A 10374-nucleotide genomic window follows, 5' to 3' on the forward strand; every position below is an offset into this window, starting at 1 on the left:
AGTAGTCTAAGTGGGAACACCTAGGCTCCTGGATTGGGGGTGCAGGAGGACAGCGGGGAGGGAGGCTGTTAAGGAATTGAGGGGTAGCCCCATCAGGACTTGACACATAAACCATTAATGTTTGAGGAGCCGAGAGGGTGGCTGGGCTCGGGTGAGGGGACAGTGCCAGGGTGTTTGGCGAGGGGTCCAGCAGCCGGGCTCCTGAAGAACGGGCAGGAGGTGTGGAAGCGATCCCAGGCAGCTCTGGTGTGTGCGGAGCGTCGGCAGGGCCGGGCGACCTGCTGGGAGTTGGGAGTGAAGGCCCGCATGGGGGACCTGCACCAAGAGCCTCGGGATCTGGGGCCTGGAGAGGCGCCCGGCTGGAGCTGCCTGGATTTCGGCTTCCAGACACCACCGCCACCAGCCGGCAAACACCCTCCGCCTCAGTTTCTCCCACCCCCACCGTCCCCTCCCCCACCCATCCAGGGGGCGGGGCCAGAGGTCAAGGCTAGTGGGTGGGATTGGGGAGGGAGAGAGGTGTCGAGCAGTCCCTTGGAGAGCCCTCGTTTTCCTAGGCCCCCGGCTTGGGGCGCCTTCCTTCCCCATGGCGGGACACCTGGCTTCCGACTTCGCCTTCTCCCCCCCGCCGGGCGGTGGAGGCGATGGCCCGGGAGGGCCAGAGCCGGGCTGGGTTGATCCTCGGACCTGGATGAGCTTCCAGGGGCCTCCCGGTGGGTCAGGGATCGGGCCGGGGGTTGGGCCCGGCGCCGAGGTGTGGGGTCTTCCCGCGTGCCCCCCGCCCTACGACTTGTGCGGAGGGATGGCCTACTGTGCACCTCAGGTTGGAGTGGGGCTGGTGCCCCAAGGCGGCCTGGAGACCCCTCAGCCCGAGGGCGAGGCGGGAGCCGGGGTGGAGAGCAGCTCCGAGGGGGCCTCCCCGGAGCCCTGCGCCGCCCCCGCTGGCGCCGTGAAGCTGGAGAAGGAGAAGCTGGAGCCGAACCCCGAGGAGGCGAGTGAGCTGCTGGGGGCGGGCGGCGGGGGCCAACCGCGCCGGCCGGGGGCGGCCACGCGACGGGAGGTGGTCGCCTGCAGCTGCCCAGGTCGCCGACCCAGGAGGGGAGCGGGCGAGGGCGGCGCCCCGGGACGCGTGTGTGGCGGCTGCAGGCCGCCCTGAGCAGGGGCCAGGTGGGAACTAGGGGCTGGAATTTAGAGAGAACCGCAGGTGAGGGCAGGGCGGCCTGGGGCAGTCGGAAGTTGGCCTTGCTTCCCCCCTCGGCCCTTGTCAAGTAGGTCCTTCCACTTCCTAGGTCTGACCTGGGTCGGGTCACTCATTACCAGCCCAGCTTGGGGTTGGAGCCCCTTCTTCTACGCGGATCCCTCCTTGAAAATTTGAGCTTGATCAGATCCAGGATCTCCGCCTTAGGGTTAAGTGTGGCCTGAGGGTGAAAACAGTGCTTATCCCAGGGTTATTGTTCCTGAAAGTCTAGGGTGTGACTGGTTTCTGATAGAAGCTCCTGTTTGGGCTGCGTGGATGTGTGGAGTTTGGGTTTACCCTCCATCAAGTTTAGGGCTTGTCTTCCCTTGACCTCTGCCTTGGGCCCAGTGAGTCACCGTCAGGCAGAGTGCACACCCTGACACCCCCTTGTAGAGAGCTGGAAACACCAATTTCGGCCGTAATTCCATAAGTAGTGAACAGGGGGAGAAAAGGGGAAGAAGTCATCTCCAGGCCATTCCCCAAACGTAGGGTTTGCTGAGGGAATTGAAGACTTCCGCATCCAGCCCTGCTGGGGACTATTAAGGATATATCTTCTGGTCCGAGGAAGAGACAACTGCAAGCAATTAGAGATCAAGTACTAAACCTTTAGACCTCTTCGAAGGAGGTGTGATTGGTTGCAGCTGACCGAGTAGCCCTAGACTCTTTGCTCGAGGCGACGGCTGAGCCGTGAATGATAATGGCTGCCAATTGTGGTCCATTTCCTAAATGCCTGGCTGTGGGCTCAGTTTCTACATCATTATCTCATTAACCTGCACAAAATCTCCTAGGGAGGTATTATTAGCCTATTTCACGGGTCTTAACTGCTAAATGATAAAGCTCGGATTTGAACTGGGGTTTACCTTATTTCAAATCCCCAAAATATGATTTGGAAAAGCCGAGATGGGGACAGCTGACGTTTATAGGTTTGCGACATTGGTTGAGCAGAAGTTGGGAATGGAAGTTACCTTATTTGAGTTTGATGTGATTGATGACCCTTGAAATACTTCCCTTAGGTTTTCAGGACTGCACAGAGGCCTGGCTGCTCTTCTCCATCTTCTGGCCACTGGCCTTCATTGGAGAGCTTCAGGGCTCCATCTATCAACCTCTGCTCTGTCTACCTTTCATTCACCTCTCATCCACCCTCAAGACTCAAATATCTTCTAGACATGACCACCGCATTTTCTGTCTCCTGCTGGGATGGCTCCCTGCACTGCCCCACCCTGTCCATCTCCCAGTAGCTTAAGGCCCAGACCAGGCATCCTCATTCCTTTCACATCCTTACATCCAATCCTTTGGACACGCTGCTATCTTTACCTTGGATATACATCCTGAATCAATCACTTAGAGCCATCCTGGTCCCAGCCACCATCATTATGCTGGGATTACTGCAGTTGCCTCTTTAGTCTATGGTCAATACATCAACTGGAGTGAACATTTTAAAATGTGAGAGTCAGATCATTTCACTGCACAAAACCCTTCAGCGGCTTTCTATTTCTCTGAGTAAACCAAAGTTACGGCGGCAGCTCCAGGATCTGCTCTGCTCACCTCTGTGACCTCATCAGCTCCTCTTCTTCCCTTTCCTCAGTCCTCTCACCCTGCTCCAGCCATGCTAGTTTTGCTGCTGGCCTGGCTGCTAGCTTTGCTACTACCAGGGCCCACACACCTCAGGGCCTTTCCACTTTGCTCCTTCCTTTTGCTCAAACATCACCTCTGACTGTCTTATTTAAAATTGTCACCTTCCCCATAATTCCCTACTCTGCTTTACTTTTTTCCATAGCACTTCTACCATACTCGATAATAATTATTTCATCACAATGAAAGCCCCTTGAGGCTAGGTTTCTTTCTTTTCTTTTTTTTATTAAAAAAAGTTATCTAACTATTTGGCTGCGCCGCCAGGTCTTAGTTGTGGCACGTGGAGTCTTTTAGTTGCGGCATGCAGGCTTTTAGTTGTGGCGTGTGGGATCTAGTCCCCTGACCAGGAATGGAACCCGGGCCCCCCCCCTGCACTGGGAGTGTGGAGTCTCAACAGCTGGACCACCAGGGAAGTCCCTGGGGCCAGTGTTTTTGGTCTACTTTGTGTAGCCACTGGTTTGCAGAAGGTGCTCGATAAATATGTTGAATTGGTCAATGAGGATGCTTTTATATTGCAAAAAGATACAGTTAAAAATAAGGGATAATCAGATTTTTAAAAACTGAGCACTAACTATATACAAAGCATGTTATTCATACCTCGTACGACGACTGTTTTGTAGTGTGTTTGTGAATGTGCATGCTTTGTCACAGTTTGTGGGACCCTCAAAGTAAGCTGGAGAGAGTATATTTGGAAAGAGAACCAGAGACATGGTGCTCTGTATCTCTACACTCAAAACTTCCTCAAACTGAGGAAATACTAGAGTCAAAAAGCTTTTGTGAGTGTTAAAGAACTAAAGGGCAGGAGCCCCCTTCATAACCCGATAGGTGTTCTCATTGAGGCCTGGGCTTTTCTTTCCATTATCAAATGATGTTCTGCATCTGATGGATGTGTCACTTTCTGGGGTAAATGACATTTGTATATAGTTTATTCCTACTTGTTAGGTGGGCAGCCTGGAAGCAGAGATACTCCCATAGACTATTTATTCCTTGGGGCCCAAATGGAAGGGGGGGGTGGGGTGGGTAACTGGTATGTTTATGCTCTTACATGTCCTCTGCCTTTTAAAATGCAGTCCCAGGACATCAAAGCTCTTCAGAAAGACCTCGAACAATTTGCCAAGGTCCTAAAGCAGAAGAGGATCACCCTGGGATATACCCAGGCCGATGTGGGGCTCACCCTGGGGGTTCTCTTTGGTGAGTCTCACCTAGCATGTTCTGACCCACAGAACACAGGGACCACATCTCCCCTGGAAGGAACATCCCTGAATTTGGGCCTTTCCTCCCCACCAAGGGGGTGAGGGAAGGGTGTTTCTACCCTCTTTAGAGGTGAGGGTAGAGGGGAAAGAGATACCGTACTCGTGTGGGATCTTGGGAGGGCAGGAAGAGGTGGCGAGCCCTGGGTCTTGGGGTCGAAAGGGCCCTGCCTGCTGCCTCACCTTGCTTCTTTCAACCCACCTCCCCAGGGAAGGTGTTCAGCCAAACGACCATCTGCCGTTTTGAGGCTTTGCAGCTCAGTTTCAAGAACATGTGTAAGCTGCGGCCCCTGCTGCAGAAGTGGGTGGAGGAAGCTGACAACAACGAGAATCTGCAGGAGGTGAGGGTGGGAGGGATGCATAGGGACCTGCCTGGTCTCAGCCCGATTTCCACTGCTTCCATCCATGGCTGGCAGCTCTCCCTCTTGGAGGCAGCGGTCCTCAATGGGATGGAATGCAGTTCCTCAGTTCTGCTGGGAGAAGGTCCAGGACCACTGGTCTAAACCCAACCTTCCGGGATCTTTCTTGTGGCCCTGGTGCCGGTCAGTGCTCCTGAGCAGCTGGCTCTCGAGTCATTGACCTCATGATGCTGCTGCTCAGCAGGTTCGAGGCTTGCCCTCCCACTTCCTTCCTTGTCATCTCCTCCCCACCTGCCCAGATATGCAAGGCAGAGACCCTCGTGCAGGCCCGGAAGAGAAAGCGGACGAGTATTGAGAACCGAGTGAGAGGCAACCTGGAGAGCATGTTCCTGCAGTGCCCAAAGCCCACCCTGCAGCAGATCAGCCACATCGCTCAGCAGCTCGGGCTTGAGAAGGATGTGAGTGCCGCTGTCCGCATCCCTGTGTGCTCCATCTCCTTCCCAGTCACACCTCCCAGAGCTTATGATCGAATGTCCCTCTCCTCTGTCTTCCTCTCCCAGGTGGTCCGAGTGTGGTTCTGCAACCGTCGCCAGAAGGGCAAACGATCAAGCAGTGACTGTTCGCAACGAGAGGATTTTGAGGCTGCTGGGTCTCCTTTCTCAGGGGGACCAGTATCCTTTCCTCTGGCGCCAGGGCCCCATTTTGGTACCCCAGGCTATGGGGGTCCTCATTTCACTACGCTGTACTCCTCGGTCCCATTTCCTGAGGGTGAGGCCTTTCCCTCGGTGTCTGTCACCACTCTGGGCTCCCCCATGCATTCAAACTGAGGTGTCTGCCCTTCCCAGGAATGGGGGCAGAGGAAGGGGGACAGCTAGGGAGAGAACCCTGGGGCTCATACCAGGGCTTTGGGATTAAGTTCTTCATTCACTAAGAAAGGAATTGGGAACACAAAGGGTGTGGGGGCAGGGAGTTTGGGGGAACTGGTTGGAGGGAAGGTGAAGTTCAATGATGCTCTTGATTTTAATCCCCACATCACTCATCACTTTGTTCTTAAATAAAGAAGCCTGGGACCTAGTAGGTGGATATTTTTGTCTTTGGTTTATTCTCCTCTAGTTACTGAAGAGTGGATGGGGATAGTTAATAGTGGATATTAATAGCTCTCCCACCCAAATGACCCTGAGACCAAGGATGCCATTTAAACTGCCCAGAGTCACAATGTCAGAGGGAGATCTGGGATTGGATCCCAAGTTTATACGTAGAGGGCTCTTATAGGTGTGAGCTAGTTCTTAGGAGCCTGTGACCTGGGGAAATTGGAGGTGAACACCTTATTTTTGCCCAAAGATGCAGTTATTACATAGCCCATTCCCTATTAGGAGCTGGCTTTTTGCTTTTCCCCACTCTACTCTGAAAGTCCTCAGTGGCTTTGTGCTAAAAAATCAAGTCTTTTAGGTACTCATTTCTTCTGCATATCACCGCAACCGGAAACTCTACTTCGTGCTTTCTTGATACCTGGGTCCATTTTGTTTCCACTTAAGGTTTTTGCCTACCCTGTCTGTGACTCACCAAAACTCCCACATTTTAGTCCTGCCTCTGCCACTTCCTAATTAGAGCCCTTGCTCTGGAGCCTTTCCTCAATGTGTAAGAAACTTGGGTTGGTAAGTCTAAGTAGAGGAGGAAGGGGATGGATATGCAGGTACAATAGGATAGGTCAAGATAGGGCTTTCCTAATAAGAACTACAGAAATGCTACTTTGACAGTATCTTGGCTTGGCGTACGACTCTCAGAAGAGAATCGGTGTAGCATACGTGGGTTACGTTGATACACTGGACCAGGTTGCCATCTGTTGTAGCTGGTGTCTCAGGTTTTCTCTTCTTGGTAGTACTGGTGAACCTTGTAAAAGTTCTGCCACCCTCATGAACTTGACCAAATCCCAAGTACCTTATTTTAATGGCAGTAGATCTGTTGTTTGTTGTTTTATAAATATTTATTTTGGCTGCTCCAGGTCTTAGTTGCGGCATGTGGGATCTATTAGTTGTGGTGCATGTGGGCTCTTAGTTGCGGCATGCAGACTCTTAGTTGAGGCATGCGGGGTCTTTAGTTGCGGCATGTATGCGGGATGTAGTTCCCCAACCAGGGATCGAACCCGGGCCGCCCCGCATTGGGAGCTCGGAGTCTAACCCGCTGGACCACCAGGGAAGTCCCGGATCTGTTTTCTTTTAAACTAGAAACTGTAATTACCTGGATTCCTTTTTTCCTGTCTTTCCACCTCCAGCTTACCTCATATATTTGTACCTTTTCAGCGAGCAGGTTTGTATTTCTCTGCCTTGTCTGCTTATCTCCTCCCCTAAGAATCTGAATTAGTTTTCCAGACGTTACCACTCCATTCTCTCAAGAATCGGAAAGCAAGGAGTATCAGACCCACAAAGAGTAAGTACCTTGGAGTATATGAAGCTGCTCATTCTTTATTTGGAAACGGAAGCAAAGCTCTGAAAAGTCAGGTCACAGTCACGGGGATCAGCGGCAGGACTGCCCACAATGTAAGGGAGTTTGGGGGCTGTGCCCTAGGTTTTCCCAGAGATGCCTTAGGCGATGCCATCAAGAACATTTAGAACTTGCTTGTTCAAGTCTGAGGCTTATAACTTCCCAGGCATGACCTCTGCAATTGATGGGTTCTCTTGACCAGACATTCTAGTGTCCATGACAACAAGGACCTACAGCTTGTGACAAGCGGGAATTTCCAGCTCACTGGCAACTTCCTGGAGGCAGCAATATCTTTGGCAGGAAGCCATCTCTTCTGTTACCTTGGCCATGAGGGCCCGCTCCAGGCCTTGAATTGATAATCCATAGGAATGGCCCCTTTCCCTGTAGTTATTCCCTCCTAGAGAGGCAAGGGAAGAAGAGGGCATCTCTTAGGACCCATTGGCACCCCAGTGTCCACCCATGTCCTGGAGGTGCCAGCTCTGTCCTCTGGTGCTTTGGTGGTGGGCCTTAGGTCTGGATGCCTACACGACAGCCTGGGCACTGGAAGTCGGCCTCCCTGGCAGCCTGGATGCTGCAACCAACACAGGCCACATGGAACCAGATGTCACAACCATCACACTGAACCCAGGCTACTGTCTCTTCTTGGGGTAGGCAGCAACAAGGGGCTGCACAGTGCTCCCCGCCCCCAACTGCAGGGGGAGCCCTGGGGTTGCTCACTGGGTGTTTCCGAGGACGCCCACGTCGATTTCTGAAGAAAGTGACACAAAAACCAGGGTCACTGGAAACCTGCAGAAGCCTAGAACTTTCCCCTGGATAACTGCAGAGTGAACCTATATAGATTCACTAGACTAAAGGTGAATCTGGTTAGAAGAACTAACCCAGGTCTTGTCATTCCAACCTCTGTTCCATCTCCCATCCCCATCCCCCAAGCAGAGAGCTACCTCCCAGCCTAGGGCTCTAAAAGAATCCAAAGGCAGTGAAATAACGACACAAAGTTCTCTCCACTTACCCACTGGGTGTCGGTGGGGTTTTCTCTACACGGAGTTTCTTCCTGGGCTCCATAAGGACTGGGGGGGGGCTCTTGGGAGCCTCTCTCTCATCATCCAGTTCCGCCAGCACGCGGTGAGCTGATTTCCTCCGGTTTCTTGGGGGTGGGACAGAAGGGGTTGTCCCCACTTCCCCAGCTGGAGTGGGAACAGGCAGGCTCTGTGGCCCACCCCCACTCCGTGAGAAGGTGAGGGGCTGGGAGTGGAGCTTGCTGAGGCTGCCAATGGAGTTGAGGATCAGCGTGGCTTTGGGGGCAGGGGAGAGGGTGCTGAGGGGGCGCTGTGGAGCCCCCTGGGAGGGCAGCATGGGCCGGAAACCAACCCCGGTTCCCTCTTCTCCCCTAGACCGTGGGGTAGTAATGGCAGCAAAATCTTGAGGTTTGACTCGGACTTGCTGAAACAAGTAGAACTCTGAGGGGCTGGTTTCTGGGGGCCCTTCAGGGCCAAAGGTCAGAAGGTCACCATCACTCAACTCCAGCCTGTGACCCCTTGGGAGTCGGACATTATTGACCAAAGTCCCTGTTGATTGTGGGGCACCAGACAAATACAGAGAACGACAAAAACAAATGACAGGTCAGAAGTGGAGAAATCTGGTCCTGTCTGGTTTTCTGGGGAACATGAGGAAGAACATGACACCTGTCATCAAATTCTCACATTCTAAATCTCTCAGCAGGTGACATCAGATATGAAACTCCTTGTGAGTTGGGAATGAGTTTATTTTTCTTATGCCCTCTCCCAGGGCACATGGAGGGAATGAACTCCTTCGCTCAATTCACTGAGGTCCAATTCTCAGAGATGCCCACTTTCACTCAGTTCCAACTTAGTACTAATCAGCATAGCTCAGATTGGGTTCAAATCCAAGCTCCACCACTTACCAGCCATGTGACCCTGGACAAGTTAGCTTCTTTATGCCTCATTTTCCTTGTCTGTAAAGTGGGGTATTTGTGCTCACCTACATTTAATGCCCTTAAAATGTTCTTGTCTCATAATAGTAAGCACTAAATGAATGTTGGCCACTATATCCAATCCCCACAGCACTCCCCAAAAATGGACCTTACAAAGATTTACATTCTACCTAAGAGGAAACTAAGATCTAAAAAGGTGAAGTGACAGGCCTGAGTGATACTGCCAGGTGCCAGTAACAGCACTGAGATGGGAACCCAGGCCTTCTGAGGCTGACTTAACTGCCTCCAAGTCAGGGAGTAAGACACATGTCCAGATCATTAAGACAATTCAACATATAACTGCCCTAAGCCAAGGACAAGGTGCCTAAACAAATCTGGAAACTTAGTTAAGTCTGAGCTTGTCCCCCAGTGGCCCCAGAACAACCCCACTGATACTGCAGGCCCTGGATCTACCTCCCAGCCCCTCTAAGAGCTAAACAGGGTCAGCCCCACAATATCTGACACTGCACATTTCTGGTGGGAAGACGGGTCTGGATGACAACCATCCATCCAAACTGATGGCGAGTTTGGGAGGCAGGCAGAGTCCCTGTGGAGACTCGGTCATTCCAGCCCAGAACTGCAACTGCCCAGGCATAAGGCTGCTCTGCTCACTCCTCACCTTGGCTGCTATGGTTCTCCAGGCTGACCCTCCAGTCGTCACCCCGGCGTTCAGCGTGCAGCTCCGCATGGACTCCAGAGATGAAGCCGGGCTCCTGCTGGGGCCGCAGGGCCACATCACAGAGATCGGCCCTGCAGCCCAAGCGGTAGGTGCAGCCAGCCCCACTTGGGGGGTGGAAGGTGTAGAGATCGCCACCCTTGCCGCCCCCTATGCGCAGCAGCTGGAAGCAAGGCAGCATGGGCGGTGCCCCCTCCAAACCACCTCTTCCACTTTAGGAATCCATCACCTTTCCCACTCACTGGGCCATGCACATCTGGCCTAAGTTCACTTTCCGTCTGATGCAAACTTGAGCTGTCCTCTGTGCAATTTCAACTTTGAGCACACTCCCTGAGTAGGGCAAATTCAGAGTGCAAGGAGCCTAGGACGCGATGCAAAATTGTCTGTCAGCAGCTTTGCAACTGAAAAGTTTGGTGAAGGTCCCAGTGTAGTGCAAAAATGAAGGCGTCTTTTGGTATGAAGCTGAATCGAATCCTCAGGCTGCTAAGTATTCCAGGAGCCTTCGATCTGTACAAGGCAACAATACATTAGGCAGCTTCTAGGGAAATTCGAACTGTAGGTGTGGAGGTGAGGGTAGGGACTGCTTCTGTGTGATATTAACTTGTCACCTCTGTAATTTGGAGAAGAGAAGCTTCTTCGTGTAAAACCTGCTGATCCAAATAGAGTAACCCACCTGCTAGCCCACGCCTCACTCTTCTGGCCAATCCCTCACTCAAAACTAGTTGGCTTGAACCCCAGTGGGAAGTGTATCC

The 10374-nt window shown here is 52.6% G+C and overlaps 2 protein-coding genes across 2 annotated transcripts; one reads left to right on the forward strand and one right to left on the reverse strand.

The window, feature by feature from the left end:
• Positions 1-583: 583 nt before the first annotated feature.
• Positions 584-5333, forward strand: POU5F1 (POU class 5 homeobox 1). The gene is made up of 5 exons (XM_030850561.2): positions 584-988; positions 3937-4057; positions 4327-4457; positions 4775-4933; positions 5036-5333. The coding sequence occupies exons 1-5, from the start codon at positions 584-586 to the stop codon at positions 5300-5302; spliced, it is 1083 nt and encodes a 360-aa protein (XP_030706421.1). The 3' UTR covers positions 5303-5333.
• Positions 5334-7463: 2130 nt separating this feature from the next.
• TCF19 (transcription factor 19) lies at positions 7464-9803 on the reverse strand. The gene is made up of 3 exons (XM_030850589.2): positions 9566-9803; positions 7966-8521; positions 7464-7704 (listed from the first exon to the last, which is right to left on the reverse strand). Exons 1-3 carry the CDS (start codon positions 9801-9803, stop codon positions 7464-7466), a joined length of 1035 nt encoding a protein of 344 aa, XP_030706449.1.
• Between the last annotated feature and the right edge of the window lie 571 nt (positions 9804-10374).

The sequence above is a fragment of the Globicephala melas genome, chromosome 11 (assembly GCF_963455315.2).
Source record: "Globicephala melas chromosome 11, mGloMel1.2, whole genome shotgun sequence".
In the NCBI taxonomy this organism is placed as follows: domain Eukaryota; kingdom Metazoa; phylum Chordata; class Mammalia; order Artiodactyla; family Delphinidae; genus Globicephala; species Globicephala melas.